General features: G+C 57.0%; 1 protein-coding gene and 1 long non-coding RNA gene across 2 annotated transcripts in view; both read right to left on the minus strand.

Moving 5' to 3' along the window:
* Positions 1–6,241, minus strand: part of COL13A1 (collagen type XIII alpha 1 chain) — a 62,367-nt gene extending 56,126 nt beyond the window's left edge. Inside the window, exons 1-4 of the mRNA XM_059661974.1 lie at positions 6,182–6,241; positions 2,138–2,164; positions 2,015–2,041; positions 1,263–1,289 (exon numbers count right to left, since the gene is read on the minus strand). Coding sequence (XP_059517957.1) covers positions 1,263–1,289; positions 2,015–2,041; positions 2,138–2,164; positions 6,182–6,241 — 141 coding nt within the window. The remainder of the gene's footprint in view (positions 1–1,262; positions 1,290–2,014; positions 2,042–2,137; positions 2,165–6,181) is intronic.
* A 1,567-nt stretch (positions 6,242–7,808) lies between these two features.
* On the minus strand, positions 7,809–21,553 carry LOC132214878 (uncharacterized). The gene is made up of 5 exons (XR_009448368.1): positions 21,527–21,553; positions 18,542–18,577; positions 15,679–15,705; positions 14,390–14,440; positions 7,809–7,845 (listed from the first exon to the last, which is right to left on the minus strand). It is a non-coding gene; the product is annotated as an uncharacterized LOC132214878 (long non-coding RNA).
* Positions 21,554–23,422: the final 1,869 nt, after the last annotated feature.

Raw genomic sequence — 23,422 nt, forward strand, 5'->3', positions numbered from 1 at the left:
CAGTTGTGTTGTCTTCGGTGCAGGGGGAAGCTGTCTTTCTTCCCGGCAGCATGACAATCCTGTGAGCCCATCGTTCCAAATAAACGCAGCTGACCTTCTATTATTGTATCAGGATCAGGCTGGCCGGAACACCAGGGCCCCTGCGTCCCTGGAGCACATGCCACTGACAGGCTGGCTCTGCCCACGCGGCTGCTGGCTTGCAGCCCCTGCCCAGGCCCAGCCCAACCTTGGCCTCCATGCCAATCCTGCTACTCATGTTCAAGGCTCCCCGTGCCTCTTCCTGGCCCAGGAATCCAGGGGCAAGAGTCTGATTGGCAGGACCCTGCTAGCAAGGCCCTCCTGGTGGCCCTGCGGAGCCTGGTGCACTCGAGTCTGGCTTGTGCTTGTCCCCACTCCCTCATCCCCTGCCCGACAGGTGGGCGACCAGTGAGCCACGCCGTGTGTGTGTTTCTGGGTACCATGAGGCTAAGGACAGGGGAATGGCACCTAAAGATGCCTTCCAGGTCTGAGAGCGGCGAGGCTGATCTACAAAACCAGGGGCATTTCCAGGTCTCTGGGCCTCTCACTGGAGGAAGCCATGCACACCTTAGCCCTCCCGCGTCTAGAACGGCTCTGCAGGGCGGCTGGTGCACTCTGCACGCTTTGGGCTGTGCAGCCTGAGGGAGAGCCCGGGAAAGGAAGGAGCTGGTAGGGTGGGGGAGTGGCAGACCACCTCAGCCCCCCAACCCCCACTCTGCTTGTAAAGAGCCCAGCACCGCTTCTTCAAGAGTCAAAGCGGAGACTTCACCCTGGAATTGTACAATCCGCCCCCAGCTAGCTCCTCCCATTGAGTCTGGGTCATCTGAAACATGACTGACCCCAAAGTCCCTCTGATGCGGCCAGGAAGGCAGCCAGACATACACGCAGTCACACGCACACAGACACACAGACTCGCACAGCCACACGGCCTTTCGGAGGCGGCGATGTGCAGAGGGGAGCAGCTGGCGCTCGGAGTCACAGATACACACCTGCTGGGAGACTCGCAGCCCGGACAGCGCGGGGCAGATACACAGACACGCACGGACGGACGGACACGAGCTGGAGACCGCTCTGCACAAACTCACACTGACCACAGGCACACTCCCGGGCCAGACAAACACACGGCTACCCAGGGCCCCACTCCGGCTGCTGACCGCAGGGGGGTCGTATGCTCCTGTTCCCAAGCTCTGTAGGTGCTGGGGGCCCAGGGAGATGAGGCTGATCAGTTTTAGGGGTTCACTTACCCGGTGCGGGTACTCTCCACACTGACCCTGAGGGGAGGGGAAGGAGAGGAGGGTGTTAGGCACTGGCTGGTGGCTGTCCGTCAGGGGCACCTCAGGGCTTGTACATACCACGCACACTCATCACCCACCAGACCCCCTCTAGTCCTGGACTGAGCTCTCTGAGGTGGGAGAACTAACCCCCCTCCCCTCCTCATCCCACCCTGACTGGCAGCATGGAAGAAACCCCGGGGCCTGCCTGGATGTGGCCCCATGGAGCCTGGAGCAGGACTCCACTGCCATGTACCACCTGCCCTGACACCTCAGAGATGCCTTCTCTGAGCTGGGGGTGCCAGGTCCCTGTGCCATCCGCCTGGGCAAGCCCCGTAGAACCTCCATCAGAAATTTGGAGAGTAAATGTAGGGGCCAGGCAGAGGCCAGGCTACTGGTTTACATACTGACACCTCAAAATCCCAGCAGCTCCTGGTGGTGGGTCAGGAGACATGTGAGAGTGGCAGGTGGGAGGGGCTGAGAGAGGCTGAGGAAGGCCAGGCGTCAGGGCCAGCGCCGACCTCCCTTCCCCGACCCCAAGAACAGAGCAGGAGCCAGAGCAGCTTCCCTTTTCTCCCTTCTATACCAGGCACCACGGGGGCGCCCTGGTTCTGATAAGAACTAAAGTTTAAAAATAACCACTCTGGACCCCTTCCTACCTGCTTTTTTTTTTTTTATGTGCCCCACCTAAGATGAAAATTCTAGAAAACCTCCAGCGGGCTTACCTTTTCTCCTTTTTCTCCTTGGGGCCCCTATGAAGAGATGGAGAGGAGAGCGTTAGAAACTAAAGCTGAAAACACAGCGGCCCAGAGCCTCTCTGCGGGGGGACATTGGGGTGAGGTACCAACCGGCTGTCCTCGGGGACCCGCCAGGCCCTGTGGGGAGGAAACACACAGGTCAGTGGGCGCACAGGAGGCAGGCAGGCCGGAGGCGGCCCCGGCAGGGGTTGTGCTAGAAGCCCGGCTTCCCGGCGCTTCTCAGAATGCCCGGGTCGCCAGGGCTGCCCCCCCACCCCCACCCCCACGCCTGGTCTTCCCGTGCCGAGATGCTCTCGGGGTGTGGCCTGTACCCCACATCTCAGCATCTTCATCTGCCCGTGGGCACGGCTAGCTGTGCTGTCCCCACCTGCATGGCCGAGAACAGATGTCGTCCTCATTCATGCCTCCCACCGTCATCTCTGGGCCCCTGGCTAGCAAGGAGGCTGCGTTTGCATGTGACGCCTGCCTCACTCACGCCCATCTATCTCATGGCTTTGGAGGAATCTCTGGCCAAAGAGAGGAAGCAGGAAGTTGACGACTTAAGCCAGGTCCGGGGCCCCTTGGAGGAACATAAGGACCTTGGGGTTTCCTTCCAGGATATCTTGTCAAAGCCTCAGGGCTGAGAAAGGCGCCTGGGCTCAGGGTGGACCCACGTTCTCTGAGACACAGCGTCTAGCTGGCTCGTTCAGGGGCCTGAGAGGAGCCCATGTGGAGGCCTCACGGCTGGCATGGAGGGAGTGGGGCGGACAAGCACTTCCGGCGTTGAGGACCCACCCTGAGGCTGGCTTTCAGTACATGCTGAGCTCACACCCCGCTCCCCCCGCCCCACCCGCCCCCCGGCCCGTGAGAAAGGTGCTCACGTCAGCTCCATCTCCCAGACCAGGCGAGGGAGACAGGTTCGGCATGGGGTGGCATTGGGACGTGAGTCCAAGTCTGTCTGACCATCCGGGTCCAGCTGTTTCCACTCTGCCACGCTCTCTGAACTGGGCTGGACCTCGGGAGGCAGGGCCTGGGCTTTTAGACGTGGCTGAGCCCAGGCAGTGCCCCGGCTACTGGGGCCTGGGGTCCCTTCCGGCCACCATCCTCAGGGCCTGAGGACCCACCCGCTGGGCCCACCTCTTTGGGGCTTGACGAGCTCATGCTTCCCAGGACAGTCCTTCTGGGTGGGAGATGAGCCTTCTCTTGCCCCGGGCTGGCCAACGGGACCAACCAGCAGACTGGGAAAGTCCCAGGTTCATAAGGGGAGACAAGTGGCCTTTAGGGCAATCCATGTGGCACCCCAGCCCATATGGCTGACCAAGTGTTTGGTATCAAGAGCCACAGAATATGATGCATCTGGCAGGAACCAGACTGCAAGTGACCAGGCCAGAGAGAGGAGCTAGATGGGAGAGGGCGGGCCAGGGGCCAAGAAACAAACAAAGGTTCGGGATTACACAGGCTCGCAGGAGTGAGTCCAGACACCCCACATGGTGGTCCATGGGGCAGAGGTATTTGGTTGATCCTACACAGTTTTATTTCACTTAATTGCCAACATTTAAGAGCAAGGAGAGCACAACAAAAAACTGGATTTCAAGTTTCTTTTAAAAATTTCAAGGTCCAATGACACATGACACCCGTTAGCTCCAGCTGAAAGCAGCTGCCCCTTGAAGGCAGGTCACGGGTGACGTGCTGGCTAAGGCGCTTGTGGTGCCTCCTGTGTGCCAGGCACTGTTCTCAGCACTTGGTGAGAATTAACCCTTGCCACCCTTAGACAGCCCTGTAAATGGTGGGACAAGTTGTGAGTTCAAGAGTCCCGACTTTCCTTTAGGGCACCAGTGGGACCCCGATCCTGTCTACACCTTACAGCAAGTTCTTGGGGCTACTATGAGGTGGGTGGGGCAGAGGGGACTGCCTTTTAACAGGTGAGGACATGGGTTAAGCACGTGAGGGTGAGCCTCACCCGCTGTGTTGGGTGCCCAGCAGAGGGAGAACCAGCTGGAGAGGAAGGCGAGTAGGAGACGGACAGATGATAAGCAGACCAAGATAATTACACCAGACAGAGCGTTGGATTAATAGCTCGGCGTCCCCGTGCCAAGTCCAACAGGAGTCTAATAGCTCTGTGGCCTGTCGGATTTTGATGGATGACTATGAGGCAGATAAGGCATCTATCACACCCGTGTGGGCTTCAGAGAGATGCGTGGCCCCGCCCTTCCCTGAATTAGCTCTGACCTCTGAACAGACAGGTTAACTGGGGTGGGGCAGAGCGACGGCAGGAAGGGGAGCCCCATAAAAGGGTCCTTTCCTTCGAGACAAAGGGTCCTGGCAGCAGAAAGGAGGCGTGGTGAGGGGGTAGGATCTCCCCACGTGGGTCTTCGTCCCAGCTCTGTTACTGAGAAGTTGTATAGCCTTGGGCAAAAGACTCAACCACTCTGTGCCTCGAGCTCCCCTTCTGTCGAGTGGGAATAGTAAGTCATTATGAAGATTACAGAACGGTGCTAGTTCATGACCATCATGACTACTTCCTGATGCCAGGACTATTATGGTAGTGCCAGGCCACCAGGAAGGAATGACCCAAACACCTGGCATCCAAACCCCTTAAGCCTCGTCCACAAGGTAACATGGAAGTTTATTCCTGCCTCGGTCTCCATTACTTCAGACATGTGCACAACATTCTTAGGAACAGGGTGAGGGCAACAAGAAACGCATTTGCAGTGGAGATGGCTGGGACAGAGAGGAAAGCTGGCTGGGGGACCTGGGTTCCAACACCAGTTCTTCCACCCACTACCTCCAGTATTGCACTGCCCTTCTTCCGGATATTTTAAGGACTTTCCTGCCTCAGGACCTTTGCACAAGCTGTTCTTCCATGTGCTTCCCATTCCCTTTTCTCTTAGTTAGATCCTCAGGAACACCTCTCTGCCCCTCAGCCTGGGTGAGGTGCTGTAGTACTGAGGTTGCTCAGGGTAACAGGAACTGCCTTTTCATGGCACTAGTTACCAAGGCAATCTGTTAATTAAGTCAGGGATTATTTAAATGTGTGCCTCCCAATTACACTGGGAGTTAAAGGATGGCAAGGACAGTGCCGTCCATATTCCTGTCTGTATCCCTAGCACCTGGCACAGGGTCATGCTGAGGATTAAGTGAGATAATGTATGTATAGTTCTTAGCTTCATGCCACCACGAAGAAAACCACAATAAATGTTATCTGAGTCTAAGTCAAGCGGACAGGCTGAGGTCTGAGGGAGCTGAGTTGCAGGCCTCCCAGCTGACATCCCTCCCTCTTCGTTTCCATCTACGAGGTGATCTGCCTCCCTCAGTGGGCAGGGTTCTGGCCTCCCAGGCCCTGGCAGTGCCCCAAGTGTGGATGGAGAGTTTCCTCACCTAGCACTTGGAGCAAGGTACCAGCCTGAGCCCGCTGGGCAGGGAGACAGGAGCCTGCCCTGTTGCTCTCACACCTGGCACAGCCCCAGGCCTGGCCGCGGAAGCTGGCTGCTCACAATGCAGATGTGACCAACCCGGGAGGCAGGGCAGATCCCAGCCGGGGCTGGGCCCTCTGCTCCTAATGGCCCCTCAGCCCCTCTGAGAACCGGCCCCTCCCCTAGAGCAGACAGCTCCTGCCAGGGGCAGACCTTTTCCTTCTGCAAGAAGCGGCCTGGGGAGGGAGACAATACAGAGAGGAAATTCTGGTTGAAGGCTCTGCAGAGGCAGAAGGGGCTGGAGGAAGGTGGGACCTCCAACGCCTTTTCCGAGGCTGCTTTTGCCCAGAGGGGCAGGACTGCCTAGAGTCTGGAGCAGGCAGAGGAGGCCGGGCATGAGGAAACCAGGCCAAGGATGAGGTGCTGGAGGGCTCCCTAGACCCCCAGGATGAGCGGTGAATGTAAGCTCAACCCCGAGGGAGCGCTACCTCTAACTCCGTGTGACATTGGCCAAGCATGGATTTCCCCTGGGCCTCCCTTTCCCCATTTTTCACCTGGAGAAGCCCCCGCCCACCTCTCCGCCCTTCACTGATGTGGGGCTCTAGGGGGCTGCACCGTACACAGCAGGGGGGTGGTGGTGATTGTGGTGGCTGCTACTTCGCGTCCCTGTTGCCCCGTTGGCCAGGCGGTGCTGGGCTGACGCCCCACCCCTTGAGGGAAGACAGGAAAGCTGGGGTCTTACCATCTCTCCTTTGGGTCCGGGGTAGCCCTGGAAGGAGAAGCACATGAGAGCCCGGCACATTGTTTGCAACCCAGAAGCCCCCTTGCTCTGCCACACGTGGCTCCTCCCTCCATCGCCAGGTCCCGGGAGGTGAGTGGACATGATGACCACAGCCACCCCGTGCTTAGCTCTGGCCTGCAGAGGGGAGTGACCAGGCGGGCAGCCAGGCCCCTCATCTGAGAGGATGCCAGCTGCCCAGGGAGAGAGTGGGTGGCATCTGAGAGCGCTGGAAGGCTGAGCTGTCCCCAGGTCGCTCCTTCCTAAGAGTAGGGAGCGGTCTCCTTTCCCCGTGAACATTGGTGTCATTCAAGCCAAAAGACTGAAATGGACAGGAGAGTTCAGGATGGGAAGCAGCCTCCGTACAGACTCCGACGTGTGTGTGTGTGTGTGTGTGTGTGTGTGTGTGTGTGTGTGTCCACCAGATGGAGCCCCGGGAGGATGGGAGGCACAGGAGGCGCCCTGGCGGTGCTGGGAGCAGCAGTGTGAGCGCGTGCCAGGCTCCTTTAGAATTAGTTGTTGGGCCCTCCCACCGAGCCCCCTTCCAGGAGCACCCAGCACCTCCACATTCTAGGGTGGCTCTCGCTCCAGACGCCAAAGGCCCATCTTGGCGGCTGTGGACTTGTGCCCGGTGGAGGCCCCCTGGGGTCAGGGGTAACCCAATCTAATGGCCCCTCCTCCCTTCCCACCGGCAGCAACTTCCTGCCCCAGGAACGGTCATTCTGTCCGAAGCTTCTTTCCGAGGAATTGGGGTCTTGCCGAAGGACTAAGGGACCCCAGGTTAGTGACCGGGACCAAGTGAGGGCGAGGAGCCTGAGGCCCATGAGGGTCTACTCACCGGTTTGCCATCCAGCCCGATGGGACCCTGAAAGCAGAAAGAGGACAGATGTGAAGGCCCAGCAGCCAGGTCTCCTGCCCAAGAGGCTGCCTGGGCAGTGGGTACGACCCCACCAGCTGGGGTTCGAGTCTCTGCTCGGCCACTGACTGGTGATGTGACCACGGCTAAGCCAGTGTCCCAGCCTAAAAGGGGTCAGACTAATCGGCCTTCTACCGAGGGTCCTGGTGAGGAGTGGGTGAGGTGCTGCCTGGGAGATGCCCCGCACCAGGACCCGCTGCGGCCGTCACCATTGCTAACACAGGCCTCGGCCCCAGCCCGGCGGCCAGCGGGCAGTGTGGTCCTAGGCAGTCTGGCTGGCCGGCATCAGGGCCTGTGGGAGAGAGCTGCTCCTCTGCCCTCTCTCTTGGGGTCGTCTTGGGCTCCCAAGGAGGGGTCCCAGGGCATCCAGACGGCCACCTGACTGCCTCCAGGATGGAGGCTGCCTCCCTGCATGCATCATCTGTGCCACACTCCAGGGCCCAGGGTGTGCCAGCCTGTGACTGCTCTCACGGCTCCGTCCTGCGTCCCTCCTCTCCATGCCCACTTCCCGGTCCTCACCTGCACTGTGCTCTCTCCTCGGCTGCTCTCGGGAAAGGCTGGAGGAGGGGGCCCTATTGACCGGGGTCGGAAGGGCAGGGCTGGCCCCGCATGAAGGTCACCCAGCCAAGCCCAGGGATCCCCGGAGCCACAGCGGACCTCAGCTCTCCCCACTTACCGGGAATCCAGGAAACCCTCGGGTGCCCGGCTGGCCCTGAAAGGAATGGAGAGGAGTGAGGATGGTGAGGAGGAGACGAAACTAATCCTCAGCCCCCTGGTTCACCTTTGCTCCCAGAGGGGCCTGGGCACCCTCCCGCTCCTCTGTGATCATCCACCTTGAGCTGGCTGCGCGGGGGTGGGGGGGGGGTGGGGGGGGTTGGGGGGGATAAAGGTAGCGGCTCCTCCCAGGGCTGGGGGGGGGGAGGGGAGGGCCAGCATCCTTTGGGTCTTCCTGGGAAGTAGCCCCCTGAGCGCCTCGCTGCTGTGGACACCCTGAACCTCAGCATATAAACAGGTGATGGAGATCGAGGACATCGGGGACTCCGCTGGCACGTGCTGAACCCCTGACCTGTGGTTTTCCAGGTCCTTTATTTACGGTCATGACTCACGGCCACTTATCTAAGGACAGCTTGGCTATCAGCGGGTTCAGAAACCTGGCCTCCGAGATGCGTGTGTTCAGGCCGGACTAGGGGTGCTTGCTCACTTCCCTCTTAGCAGGCCTCTTCTAGTTGGGCAATTTTGGATACCCCCATCTTTGCAGGATCAATTCGTGCCCACTCTCCTGGGGGTTCAGAGGAAATAGATAGATACTCAGTTGGAGACTACAAGCAGGTTCACTGGTTTATGGTCAGTCATCAGGACCAGAGATGTGCCCGGCCAGGTGGGAAGCAGCATGAAGCTGTGCAGATCCAGGGCTGGGGGTGGGGGTGGGGGGTGGAAAGAGGGCTGATCGGGAGGTCAAGGGTCACAGAGAGCTAAGACGCATCAGTGCTGTCGCTCTCCTTCTCAAGACCGATAATGGCTCTTGTCTACCCACACGCCATTCATGGCCATCCTCAGATCATCCGCATCTTCCATCCTAGGTCCTTTCCTCCCTCATCTCCCCACCGACGCAGGCAACGGGCTACCCTGCCTCCCCCAGACACACCACCTCTTTCCCGTGTTTAGTTCTCAGCTTAGAGCGCCCCCCCCGCGCGCCCCCCCCCCCCCGACTGAGATGGCCACAGTCTCTTCCCAAGCTTTAGCTCTTGAATCTGGCTGCCTCCACCAACCATGGTGTGTGACTCTGAGCAAGTGGTCTAACCTCTGTCTGCCTCAGCGACCTCATCTGGAGGATGGGGATAGCAGTATAGCCACAGGGACATTGAAGCACGTTCAGTCATGTTTGCGAAGCCCTTTGAAATGGCAGCTGCCACCATCGGCCGATTGTGGGGTTGAACTGACTCTAGAAGCACCTAGGCTGCTTTTGCACCTGATACTTCTTAGGACCCAAGGAGGCGTGTCCTTGCCAAACAGTAGCTTCAGAACCAGACCCTATCCAGCGGAAGATTTCTCCGGACCCGTCTGCTGTGACCCCGAAACATCACAAGCTGCTCCGGAGGCATGGTTGGCGGGATGTGGACCCTGGCCCTGCGAGTGCACTAGCCAGGCAGGGGGTATCCGCAGGCTCAGGACGGGCTTCTGGCAGGCATCCCGGAGGGCGAGCGGGAGGAGATGCCGCCCATCTATCAGAAGGGCCCTGGCTTCTCTCCTCTCAGGGATAAGTGATGCTAAGAATAGCAGCAAGCAGAAAACTCGGAACCCGTGCTCTGCGACCTCTGAAACCTCCCACTGTAAACTTTGGGCTTCTCTGAACGCCGAGAGGAAGAGGGAGAGGTCAGGAGGAGAGGGTTCCAAGAAGCCTCTTCAAGTCCCACTTGGGCTAATGTTTACAGGGTGGGGACGGTCACATGGTTCGCTAATGACAGAGCCTGCCTGGTAGCAGGAGGCGTCTCTCCAACCCAAAGCCAAATCCAGGGCTGACCAAGGGCTTTTTAGGGACCTTGGGAAGAATGTTGTCATTGACCAAATGGAAACTGGGACTCTCCTTACAGAAGAGGTTAGTTCTGGGGAAGGCACTTGGAGAGGCTTGGAACTGGATTTTCATTTACAAATTCTATACTGAGGTTGGACAGCTCTTCCGATGTTTATTGCTGGCCCTATTTATTTGTGAACAGCCTGTTTGTATTCGTTACCAATATTTTCTACCAGGTCAGCGGTTCTCAACCTGTGGGTCGAGACCCCTAAGACCATCGGAAAACACATATATAATTACATATTGTTTTTGTGATTAATCACTATGCTTTAATTATGTTCAATTTGTAACAATGAAAATACATCCTGCCTATCAGATATTTACATGACGATTCATAACAGTAGCAAAATTACAGTTATGAAGTAGTCACGAAAATAATTTTATGGTTGGGGGTCACCACAACATGAGGAACTGTATGAAAGGGTCGCGGCATTGGGAAGGTTGAGAACCACTGGACTAGGTTGCTTGTCTTTTTTCCCATTGATTTGAATAAAGCTCTTTGTCAAGCACAGTGACTCTTTGGTAATCACGCTGCAAGCATTCTTCCCATTGGCATTTGCCTTTCTAATGAACTACTTTGTGCCAGATGGAAGTCTTGCATTTATGTTGACAAACTTATCCATCTTGTCAAACAACAGTTTCTTGTGGCTTCTGGGTTTTATGTTGTGTTTTGAAGGTCTTTCCCACGTTAAACATGAACCCGGCCAGCACGGCTCAGTGGCTAATCGTGGCTCATGAACCAGGAGATCAGGGCTCATGCTGGAGGCAGCCAATCAATGATTCTCCTGTCATTGATGTTTCTATCTCTCTCTCTATCTCTCTGAAATCAATAGAAATATATTTTTAAAAAATGATAAAATGTTTGCTCATGCTTTGTCCTTGAATTTTAGGGTTTTGTGTTTTGCATCTAAGTGTTTAATTCATTTGAAATTTGCTGATATAACAAGTGAGGCAGATACTCAGCTTTTTTCGTTAGTTTTAAATGGCTTTTTATTTTTTTCTAAGAGGCTTGTCCATTGGCCCAACATCATTTTCTGAACAATCTATGTTTCTCTCTGTTATAAAATCAAGCCTTTATCACAGACCAACCTACCGGTGCATTTGGCTTTATTTCTGGCCTCCCCTCTGTTTCATGTGCAGTGATACTTGCTCTGTTTTTATGACACACTTTGATATCTAATAGAGCAACTAGTCCCCTCTGCACTATTACCCTTACTTTTTTTATCAGAATTTTCCTGATAGCCTCACAAGCTTCCTTTTTCCAAATGAATTGAATATTGTTTTGTTGGCCTCTCAACCCCATAAAAATTAACTTGGCCCTAGCTGGTTTGGCTCAGTGGATAGAGCATCTACCTGCAGACTGAAGGGTCCTGGGTTCAATTCCGGTCAAGGGCACATGCTTGGGTGCTTGGGTTGTGGGCTCAATCCCCAGTGCGGGGAGTGCAGGAGGCAGCTGATCAATGATTCTCTCTCATCATTGTTTCTCTCTCTCTCTCCCTTTCCCTTCCTCTCTGAAATGTGTATACACACACACACACACACACACACACACACATAAATTCACTTGAATTCAGGTCATATTAAAGTTATGGATTATAGATTTGTAGATGGATTTATGGTTCAATAGTGTATCCTTCTAAAGAAGAACAATAAGAGGGCAAGCTTTCCATGGCCTCTGAAATCTCTTCCCTTAACTTGAGGTCAGAGAGGAGAGGAGCCATGTGGGTCCCGCTGTTGGGAAGTGGACCTTACACTTGTTGACTCCTCCATTTCTTCCTCCTACCTGCAACCTGTGCAGGCTAACGCCGCATGGACGGCAGGATGTTCTGGTTGGAAAGAGCTACCAGGACTCTCCCTTCTCTTCGATGTGACTCCTGAAAGAGGCTGGGCTGTGGCTCTACCCAGAGCCTGACACATTAACGTTCCTCTCTCCAAGTCAGCGCTGCCTTTCAAATAGACTCTGTGCTGGTAACTGTCTGGGGTGGGGGAGAGTGGCGAGGAGGGCCTGTCTTGTACAGCATTTGCAACTGTCTGTGGTGTAAATGCTCCCACCATGGCTGGTTTCAAGCTCCCAGTGTGCTGGCACTGAACTGGGAGGGGTGTGAAGGACTGGCTCTAGTGAGCCAGTGTGAGCCAGCTCAGAACGCCAGCCCTGGGAACTCCAGCTGCAAACAGAGGGCCACTCCCTTTGGGATAATGCAAGGACATCTCCAACTCATTACGCTCAGATTAAACTCACTTCTCCCAGCAAAATCTGCTCTTCCCTCCGGGTATGGCACCCCATCTACTCTGTTACCAAGTCAGAAATACGGGATCACCTCGGCCTCCTCCTCCCTCAATCCCCATTTTTATTTCGTTCCACCAATTCCACCTCCAAAATATCTCGCCAGCCTCGCACTCCCACCAGCCCCAGGGACTGTGCTCCAGTCCGGGTCTTGACTATTGCAGGTGCCTTCCAGCCAGGCCTCCACCTGCCGCCTCTTCTTAGCGGGGCATCCGGAGATCTTTCTAAACTGCAAATCTGATCTTGTCCCTCCTCAGCTGAACGCAGCCCCAGGGCTCTCGCCTGCCCTCAGGAGAAAGTCCGACTCCTCAGCATGGCGCCCGCCCGGGCCCTTCCTGGTCACAGCCTTGCTCATTGCCGGTCTCACCTGGCTTTGCTCTGGAAGGAACTTCCTCATTTCTCCAGTCGTTTAGAAGGAGCTATCCCGCCTCCGGACTCAGGGCTCCTCCCCAGCCTGGTACCCGAGTCACCTCTGCTCATCCTCGATCACAGGATTTAGTGATTCCTTCCTCCCAGGAGCCTTCCCGGCCTGCCCCCACCCAGGTCAGGTGCCTCCTCCGTGTCCCCACAGCTCCCTAACCGCCCGGGCTGAGCAGTGACTGCATTGTAAACACTAGGGCATTGCGGGTCTCCTGTCAAGGGGCCAGCAGCTGCAGCCAGGTTTGCCTTGTGTGCCCTGCCTAGCATGCAGGAGGTGCCCAACACATGTTAATGGAATAAATACACCACGAAACACGCAACATGTGTATCGGCCTGATGAGGGTGTCTCCTTGTGAACAGCAGCCTGCCCCTGGATGGAGCTGCTGAAAATAGAAGCGGGGACAGCCTGTCTGACCTACCCAGTCTCCAGGCAGCCCGCCTGGCTCCACCTCTCAGCTCCCAGCGCTCACCATCGCCCTGCCCTGGCTGCTTAGCTCATCACAACTCCCTCCCTTGGGCCTAACCTCGCAGTTTCCTCTCTGACCCCTCTCCTTAGACTGTGGGTAAAAGAGAAGACTCCTGCTTTCTATTGTCTCTCCCCGTTGAAGGCAGGAGAGTGGCAGGCTGAGCTTTCCCCATCCATGGAGCTATAGCCTCAGGCTCCCAGAAGCTGTCACCGGAGTAGAAGGTGCAGCTCCCCTCGCCCTCTCATTGTAAATAGCAGGTCAAGAAAAGCACATAGCACAATGGTTCTCAACCTTCCTAATGCCGCAACCCTTTAATACAGTTCCTCATGTTGTGGTGACCCCCAATTTCATTGTTACAAATGGAACATAATTAAAGCATAGTGATTAATCACAAAAACAATATGTAATTATATATGTGTTTTCCGATGGTCTTAGGTGACCCCTGTGAAAGGGTCGTTCGACCCCCAAAGGGGTCTCAACTCACAGGTTGAGAACTGCTGACATAGCAGAACATGGAGCGGGTGGCCTGCTGCTGTGGTGGAAGCCCTGGATGCCAGGGTCCTGGGTTCTAGTCCTGCCCTAGCCTCTATGTGTGGGACCCTGGCCAAGCCCCTTCCCCTCCCTGGACCCGTTGCCCCTTCTCAGAGGGCTGTGCCTTCCACTGCTGAGGTCCTTTCCACCCTGACAGTTGGTGATTTTGATTGATTTTAGAGAGAGAGACAGGGAGAGGGAGAGAAGCATCAATGTGAGAAAGAAACAACAATCGGTTGCCTTCCGTATGTTCCCTGATCTGAGATGGACCCACAACCTGGGTATGTGCCCGACCAGGAACCAAACCCGCGACCCTTTGGTGTACGGATGATGCTCCAACCAACTGAGCCACACTGGCCAGGGCAGTTTGGTGATGTGATGGCAGCCCCGTGGCTCAGGCATTCTTTGAGAAAAGCAGCCAGGCCTTCTCTCCAGAGTCACCGCATCTTCCCACATCAGCACCACGTCACCCGCTGGTCCCTACGGGAGCTTATCTACATGGAGTCCTCTCTGACCTTCCCCAGCCCCAGCCGCTGGGCGGAGGGAGTAAGACACAGGACCAGGCTAAGCACAAAGGAGCCTCTGAGGGCGGGAGGTGGCTCGGGCCTCCCCGGGACAGCAGTGGGTGTGGGATCAGGGACTCTGTGGGTGGGTATTTGCTCCAGGGGCTCCCAGAACCAGGCTTGTGCCCTGGAAACTGGAGCACCCCCTCCCGGCGGGAGTGGGCACGTCCTCCCCTTTGGCTAGAAACAGCAGGGCCACCTGGCAGCTGCTGCAGTTTTGTAATCTAGAGGCTGTAATTTAGGTATATTTAGTCAGACCACTCGCTACCATCCACAGCCGCCCTGAGGCCTGCCTGGCAACCGCGTCACTTGTGGTGTCTCCACACCCAGAGTCAAAGCCTCCACCCCAAGCCCTTTTCATTAACTCCCCCATCCGCCCATCCTCCCCCCACCCCCCAAGAAAAGCAAAGGCCACTCACAGGGGGGCCTCGGGGCCCGATGATGGACATCCCGGCATCTCCTGGGGCCCCCTGTGGAAGAGAGAAAGCAGAGAGGGAGAGGGAGAGGGAGAGGGAGCCGGGCGCAGGGGCAGGAGGGGAGAGGGTGGGAAGGGAAGAGTCAGAGGGAGGGGCTGGCAGGTGGGGAAGGAGGAGCATGCCAGGGTGAGGACAGAAGGGCCAGAGGATGCACGGCAAGAGGGAGGTCAGGGGAGAGGAGGCCCAGGATGGAGGAAGCATCCAGGAAAGTTTGAGGAGAGCAGCGGGCCGGCGGGAGGGACAAAGCAAGAGGAGATGTAGCAAGAGCATAGAATGTGGGGACCAGGAAAGGGCGGTAGGAGCCCAGGCCCAGAAATTGGAGAAGAGGATTCAGTGCAGTGGTGGGCAAGAGGGCAGCACGGGGAGGGGGGGGGGGGCGGGAGGAGGGGAGGGAGGAAGGGGAGGAGGAAAGGGGAGGGAGAAGGGAGGAGCACAGCTCAGCCATGGCTGCTCAGGCCCCAGAAGCCCCTCCCCACCGCCCTCCTCAGGACCTCTTTGACCTGCCCCTGTCCCACCCAAGTGTCCAGCCCCCCGGCTTTCTTCCCCACCCCCACCCCCATCCCCAAATACCCATGGGGCTGCCTACCCTGCAACTGAGGGGCAGCAGCCTGCCCCCTGGATGGAGCTGCTGAAACAGAGAGGGGGACACGACACACACTGGCCGTGTGGGCCCAGCACCCTGAGCCTGAGGCCGAGCTGCCTGGAACTTCCTAGTCCTGGCTCAGGTGACACAGAGGGGTCCGCGTGGTGGGGAGGGCACAGAAGGAGGATGGAGGTGTATGGAGCAGACGGGATGAGAGGTGATGCTCTGACAGAAGGACCCAGGCAGTGCCTGCTGGGAGGCAGGCAGGAGGCTGCATCCCACTCAGAACTGGGACGCGCTCTCCCTGCCTCTGGGAAGGGTGACTGCCCAAGGCCCAGAGTCAGAGCTGCAGGCACCGGCACAGGCAGCCTCAGCAGGCGGGTGCGGGGGAGGGGGGGCGGCGGGGGGGAAGGACCCACTCGCTAGGAGGCTTGGGGCTCAGCCCAGGAATCCCAAGACCCCAGCCTGACGGTGTGGAAGCTGTTAGGAAACGGCGTGAGAGGCTGAGGGCCCGTAGGCCCAGCTGGCAGCTCTGCTCCCCGGGCATGCCAGCGGGAGGGCTGAGCTGGGGCCTCTGAAAGCCCCCAAGAGTCCACGGGGTGGGCGCAATGGCCCGGGCGGAAGGGCAGAGGGGAAAGTGTGGACTCACCTTCTCGCCTGGTTGGCCCTTTACTCCCTGGGGCAGCCACATGCAACACAGGGTGCAGGGGAGAGAGAGGGAGGGAGAGAAAAAGAAAGGATGAGAGAGAGGCGCCAACACAAGAATCTGTGTTAATGGCACAACAACCAAACAAAAGAAATCGCCGTGAAATGAGAAATAAAACAAAACACAGATGCTGACACATGACAGGTCCCGCCTCTGGCAAGCACCGCGTGTGCATGGCTATTGCCTCAGCCCTTGGTCTGGCCCCAGCCAGCCCAGCCCTTCCAGATAACAGAGGCCTTCTCCAAGCCTGCGTGCATGTGAGAGAGAGAGAGAGAGAGAGAGAGAGAGAGAGAGAGAGAGAGAGAGAGAGAACACATAGGTTGGAAAATCTGCCTGAGAAGTCATGGCCCATCTGGGTGGCCATGGGGAGACTTTCCCAGGGACTGCGTTGTGGAGTGGAATCTAGTTGGTGTGAAGGTCTAACTGAGCACCAAGCACAGCAGACACACCAGGAGTCCTTAGGGCTGGCCAGGCAAGATGGCGGGAGAGGAGTTGGAGCAACATGGGAGGACAGATAGTAGGACACACACATCTGGGAGGATGGAGGATGGATCTGAGATGCAGAGGAAACTGGGTAATGGCCCAGGGTCCCTGTAACCATAGTGACCAGTGGATAGGCAGCCCCACTGGACCCTAATCCTTAGAAGCCAGTGGTGCCACCCCTGGTGAACCACGGGACAACTCCTCAGGCATTTCACACCTCCTGGCCACCCTAGTTCTTATCAGGTGGCTCCTGCCAGGACTACTACTGGGCAGCCAAATGGGCCCATTGTCACATTTAAAATAGCACAAGCAGCAGGAAACCCTCAGCTTTGTGGGGAAGGAAATGGGGAGACCTCCTGTGGCTCTGCCTCCAGTCCCACCACTGTGGGCAGGACTAGGCTCAGAGGGATACTGTCTGGGGGAACATGCCCACAGGCCCCAAGAAGGAGGGCAGGAGGGCAGCAGGAGGGGCAGGCCCTGAGGGGCAGCAGGAGGGGCAGCTCTCATTGGCAATCTGCCCAGCAGCCTGGTGGCTGCACTCTGAGTGGAGTTTCCGAAGCTTACCTGCTAGGCACAAAGAGTTTAGAGTCTGACTGTCAGCTTGGGTACAAAAGCCAACTCCACCCCAGCCCTGGCCTGAGCCTCAACATTCCCATTAATAAAGTGGGATCCCTCTTGGAGGGCTACAGTGGAGACTGTGCCTGGCTTAGGCCCACCCACAGCAAGCCCCTGAGAAAGGCTGGCTTCATGTCCTTTCCCTGCTCTCCACAGAGCAGGACCCAGTGCAGCTTGGGGGACTCATGTCTGGAGTCAGAACGGAAGGAGGGAGCCAGGGCCAGTGCTGTGGCCTGGGAGGTGGGGGGAGCGCCCATGGCTGGGCCCTGGGGAGCTCAAAGCTCTGTGGCCTGGAACGCCACTTGTCCTGACCCTCTGAAACGTCCTGGATCCTAGACCTAGGTCCTGAGGCGCCACCCTATGATCAGACCCTCCTTAGAGCCGTGATGCCAGTGTTGGAGAGGGGAAGTAGCATTGCCAGGGTCAAGGGCATAGGTCTGGAGTCAGGCTGCCTGGAGTAAAGCCCTGATCAGCCACTTCCTGGCCATGTGACCTTGGGAAAGACACAACATCTGAGCCTCAGTTTCCTCACCTGAAAAATGGGGGTGGAAACGGTGCCTACCTCCTATGGTTCTAATGAGGACCGAGTGAGCAATGCACGGAGGCTCTTAGCACAACGCCCGCATGCAGTTGGCACTCTCCAGCGTTAGCTGTGGTCTGGATGCCTTCGCTCTGGGCACCAGGCTCCCATTAGCAAGCAAACTTGCACAGGAGGCCATACGCAGGCCCCCAGCCGACCAGCCCGGGGGGTGAGGCGATGAGGAGAAGCACGTGAGTAACAGGGAAGGAGGACAAAGGGTAATCAGGGAGCACCCGGGAGCCAGGCTGAAGGCCAAGGCTGACGGCAGGAGGGGAGTTAGGGGTCAGACAGGGTGGTGGTGAGGCCGGGTATGGCCATCAGGGCCCCGGGCTGCCAGCCCGAGTCTGTCCTGCCCTTCCTAGCCGCTCAGAGGCTGGAAGCCACCAGGAAAGTCCTCGCACTGGGACCTGCAGGCCCAGGGCCGGCCTCCCCACCCCTGAACACTCTCCTGTCAAACACTCCTGTCTCCCTTTCGCCATCTAATTTTCAGCAGGAACCATTAGTGTTTGACTCCCAGCCTCCTGGTGAGGGTTTGGAAGCGCTGCCTGGAGCAGCCCCGCCTTCACCATCTTCTAGGCTCTGTCTAGGGAAGATGCCTCCAGAAGCCGCTCCACGTGGTGTCCAGAGAGCACCTGGAGGCTGCATTTCTCTCCCTGCCCCCCGCCCGGGTCTTTTGCTCCTCTTGCGGGGAGGGGGGAAGGGGGCTGGGGGTGGTGGTGGCGGCTGCAGGAGCTGCTATACATCTGAGGGTGAGCTGCCAGCCTCGGGGGTGGAGAGGGTGGGAATCCTCACACTATCAAGAGGGGTTTGGGCCTCACCCTGTCCTCCCAGGGTGATGCGCAAAGAGCTTTAGTGATGCTTGTTCTTGGGGTTTCCCTTTGCTATGGCAGCTCTCTGGAGAGTAAAGCCACATTGGAAGAGCTGAAGGGTTGAAATAAAACTCCTCTCCTCCTGGCCTGTCCCTCTGCAGCTGACTTGGGCGGGGTGGGGGCGGGGGGAGGGCGAGGTCCAAATCCCCTGCCCTCTCCTCTGGCTGGGGCAGGCAGCATCTTGTCACGGTTTGGAGGACAGGCCAGCGTGGAGAAGCAAGCAATGGCCACCCAAGCAGGTAAAAATGCACCAACTCACCACACGTCCGGGCATCCCAATGGCACCTTTGTCCCCCTGATGAAGGAGGCAGAGACAGTTAGATGCGGCTGGAGCTGGGCCAGCACGTGACGGGCCCCCTGTGCACCCAAGACCTGGTTTGCATGGGCAGCTGGGATGGTGCCCAGGCATCGTGTGAGTGAACTTGCCCATCTGGCCCCTACAGACTGTTCTGCAAGCAGCCACCCTATCGCTATCTGCACGCAGGCCCGGTGCTGCGGTCAGAGCGCTAATGTGGGAGTCTGGTCCGCAGCCTGGGTTTCCCTCTGTGTTCCACTAGGGGTCCAAGGCTCTGCTTCCCTTAGATCAGTGATGGCGAACCTTTTGAGCTCGGCGAGTCAGCATTTTGAAAAACCCTAACTTAACTCTGGTGCCGTGTCACATATAGAAATTTTTTGATGTTTGCAACCATAGTAAAACAAAGATGTATATTTTTGATATTTATTGTATATATTTAAATGCCATTTAACAAAGAAAAATTAACCAAAAAAATGAGTTCCCATGTCACCTCTGACACGCGTGTCATAGGTTCGCCATCACTGCCTTAGATCCTTGTCACACTCACTTCCAGGCACAGAGCAGGGTGAGTGGCAGCTCCCATATAACATGCGTGAAGCACTTTCCTAGATCTGCCTTTGCCAAAGCTGGGGAGCAGCGCCCACACTCCCCGGCTCCTCCCAGGCCCTCTGCCCTTCCACACCCCTCCGCGCGGCCACCGCCAGCACCAACAGGAAGGACTGTGAGCCGTGTGGATGCGGCCGCATCACGAGCTGCAGCTGCCCAGGGGGAAATGCTTTGTTTTGTAGCCAGGGTTACATCTTCTCACTCTGGAAATCTGCTTATTAAGTTTTGTTCCTCCCCCTTTTGGTAAGAAAACATTTTTTTGCAATTACACGTGTGCAGACATCATAAATTCTGGGGTGGGCCTGCGTTTGCTAGGAGCCTGCAAGGATGGAAAGCAGTGGGGGCCAAAACTCAGGTGGTGTTTGTCCTGCTGAGCGGGCGAAGCTGGGCTGTGGACTCTCCTGAAGGTGTGGGCATTTCTGGGTGATTCTGTGTCTGCGGACTGCATGGAGGCAAAATGCCCCGAGGGACAATTAGCATCCCCAAAATACACATGGACGCACCAGAGAGTAGCAGTTGGCTCTGAAATTAGGCTCTGGTGACGTGTGCGTTGTCAAGACCAAGGGCATCTTGAGTGAAACGCTGCCCTTGGCTGTGTGGCAGGGCCGCGGCGTCGGCCTTACGCATGGCCGTCTCCTTAGCCTCCCTGAGCGTCTGCACCTCGCTCATGGGCTGCGGGGCGGCGGCCCTCAGATGTCCTCTCTGGAAAGCTTCCTCCCGGTGCTGGCACCTGGGGAGTGTTGCGTAAATGGCATCCAGGGGGAAAGGCCAGCGGGCCAGTGGATTTGGTGAGCATGTTGATCCTTCCCACGTTTTGCATTTCACAACGGGCCCGCGTCAGCAGGCCTCCCGCGGGTCACTCCCAGGCCCCTTCATGCAGACGCAGGGGCAGGGTCGTGAGCGGTGGCTCAGTGGCCCTTTCTGCCGCGGGCACCAGGCCCACTGACCGTCGGGTGTGACATCCCCGCGGCCCACTCACTCTCGGGCTTTTGAATGTTATTGCAGGATGTGTGTTTTGGTTTCTTTTCATTTCTTTTTTGAAACTAATGTTCTTTGCAGTCCTGGCCATAAAACGCTGGGGTTCGGGACAGGCGCGGAATGGCCAGAGGCTGGAAACTCTGTGCAGCAGCCCCTGCTCTGTGAATTGCCCCCAAATGCTTTTTAAAGGTGGACGTTGTCAGAAAAACAAAGTCTGCCCACGTTCCCCCAGTCATCTGATTTCCCCCGCCTTGGGTTTCATGGGACCGATTCACCCGTCCTCCTCTGCTTCGAGGCTCGGACTTACTGGGCGAGCTTCCATTTTCAAGGCTAAATATTCTCCCACATGCATTTCATTAAGAAAGTCATTGCTGGACATGGATTCTAGACGCTGGTGGATTAGCCACGAGGTTACAGTATAATCCATGTCCAAAGAGGAGTAAGTGGGGTAAGAGGGATGCACACGGGCCTGGAATTCAATGGATGTGGCCTTCGGCGCAGGGAGAGAGGGCAACCTGGTGCCAGCCCCGGGCCACTCGCCACACCTCGCCTCCGCCCCATGGCTGGCTACGGCGTCTTGCCGAGTCCCTCTCCACCCAGGGGCCCGCAGTCTCCAGTACTCAATGCACATGTGTCCCAGCCTGCATCCTACCGAGCAATGCCTGTGAAGACGTTAAAGACGGTTCTCAGACACGGAGCATGGACCACAGGAAACAGCGGTACGGAATGATGTGTGATAACGTGGGCTTCCAAGAGGTTTACAATGGAAGCTTGGCCCATTGGACAAGGGATGTCACCTCTCTGTGTCTTAGTTTCCTCATCAATAAAATGGGCATAATGATACCCATTTCACTGAGTCGCTGACACATCAAACGTATGAAGAGTGATTGGCATAGTGCTTGGCACGAATTAAGGTCTCAATGAGAGCTGACTATTAGTATTATTTCTGCTTTTATTTCAAAGCCTCCATGGTTACTTGGTACAGCCTCTCTAGCTTTCGGATAAGGTAACTGGGGGGAAAACCAAGTTTTTGAGTGAGTGTACTCTCACCAGAGGGCCTAGGACAAAGCAGGGACAGTGGTCTTACTCCTAGCTGGTGTGCAAGAGGCTGCCCCTCTCAGGCCTCCATTGTAGGGCCATCAGTCTGGAAGTCAGATCCAGCGTGGGAGGGGCTGCATGCTGTCACCTGCCTGTCTGGGCCCAGGAGGTACCAGGGAGCTTCCCCCTCAGCTACGGGCCAGAGAAGCTGGAGAGAGGCCGCTCGTCCCGCCACAGCTGGAGGAAAGCAGCCACCCAACCTCATGGCGCTTGGACTGAGGAAGAGCATGTGAGACAGACGCAGAAGAATAAACGAAAGCTACTCACCGGGAGGCCGGGTCTTCCAATAGGACCCTGAAATAAAGGGGGAGAGAGAAGTGTGTGAAGGCCAGGGTATTGTAATACCTGCCCCACCAGCTATGTGACCTGGAGTCGCTTCTGCTCTATGAGCCTCTGTTATTTCGTGAACGACATGAGGGGAGGGCCTTGATCACATTCAAGGATCACAGTCGAGCCAGGCTGACAGCTGGCCATCACAGATTTCCCTATCTTCCTCCAGAGAAAGAGTCAGCCCTTCTTCCCTCAGTCATCTGTTTCAGCCTCATGGTTCCCACCATTAAGAATTCTCTGTTACATCCAGTGCAGGCATGGCCAACAGATGTCAGCATGAGTGTGGACCCCAACGGGCTGAATAAAAACACTATGGTAAAAGGCCTCCTAATTGATTAGCAATGTCTGCCATGGGCATGAGGGGCTGGGCAGTGGTGGCCACACATTTCGTACCCCTTAAATGATTCCTGCTGCTACCGAAAGCCACCTTCCCAGGCTGTGTTCTCCAGCCACTGGCGGTCCTTGTGCCCACAGGAACATGGGTCTTTCGACTGGAGTACAGAGCCACCCCAAGAGGGGTCCCTGAGACACAACCAGGGGGCAGCAGGCAGGCGTTGCGACTAGCTGCCGTCTCCCTACCCCTCACCTCTGGCCAATGGCATTCTTTCTTTGCAGAAGCAGAGAAAACAGGGCTAGGCGGTGATTCCCACCCTGGCCAGCTTCCCATTTCCTCCTCATCCTGCCTGCGGTTTCAGCCCTGCTGAAAGATTCAGGACTCCTCTGTGTCAGGCTGAGAATGTGGGGCAGCTTCTGTGGCTCTTCCCCCTCACTCGATGGCTCTGGGGGTGCCCAGGTGGGCAGGATTACAAGGGGAGATTCAGATGCAACCCTCCCATTTGCTCCTGCACTGCAGAGCCCACAGGAGGGGCAGCGCCCTCTCTGGCTGGGAACAGAGCTCTCAGAATGCTCGGTTCCTGGTGAGGGCAGGCCCTCCAGGCAGACGGGCAGGGACCCCGAGCTGAGCCACCGGGTGAGCCCAACAGTCTGACTGTGGGGACAAGTGAATGGGGAAGTCCCGTGAGTGGGGAGATGAGGACTCTTTTTGGCTTTGTCCAAAAAGGGGGAGAGCAGCCCAGTTCCAGCAGGTGGTCTGTCGAGGTCTCCGGTGGCAGAGTTTATTTTGGAAGATTGATGGCAGGAATTGAGGTCTGTCATCCAAGACATGTCAGGATAAATCACCCCTCCTTTCAGGGAGCGCCACGATTTTCTTCCCTCCCTGTAATTGGGAGGCAGGGGGCTGGGGGCCTCGCCAATGCGGGTGCATGGGCTCAATGCACTGCTCGGGAGCACGTGGAAGAGTAAATCATGTCTTACTACGGACTGGGCCTGGGCCGGTACTCGCGCAGGCACGGTCAAGAGGAAGAAAGGATGGAAATGCCTTCTCTGCGGGGGGATGGCACCGGCTGCTTTCAGTAACCTTGAGAAAGATCTGATGCCAGGGCTGGGCCCTTTCAACTCCCGCCTCCAGCCGCCCCTGTGACCTCGGGGCCTTTTGTTGGGGTATCAAATGCTGTCCTCAAGAAGACACGCTGCTGTTCTCTGCATCTATTACTTCGGGGGCCAGTCTCCTCGAACGCTTCTCAGGTTCTCTGGAAACGCCTAGGCTCCCCGCCCCGCCCTTGGCCTTCGCGACGCCAGGGGAAGGAGCCGAGGTGCTGCCTGTGATGTGTCTCCTGATCTAACTGCCGACACTGCTCTCCTGATAGCAACCACCACTGGTCCAACGTGGCGCGGCTAGAACGGAGCTGCCCACACGGCGGGGCGGACATCACGTCCTCCGGACCCGTCCGCACGGAGAGCTGCTCACTGACCTGCTCACGGAATGGGCAGGAG

Source organism: Myotis daubentonii, chromosome 13 (assembly GCF_963259705.1).
Source record: "Myotis daubentonii chromosome 13, mMyoDau2.1, whole genome shotgun sequence".
In the NCBI taxonomy this organism is placed as follows: domain Eukaryota; kingdom Metazoa; phylum Chordata; class Mammalia; order Chiroptera; family Vespertilionidae; genus Myotis; species Myotis daubentonii.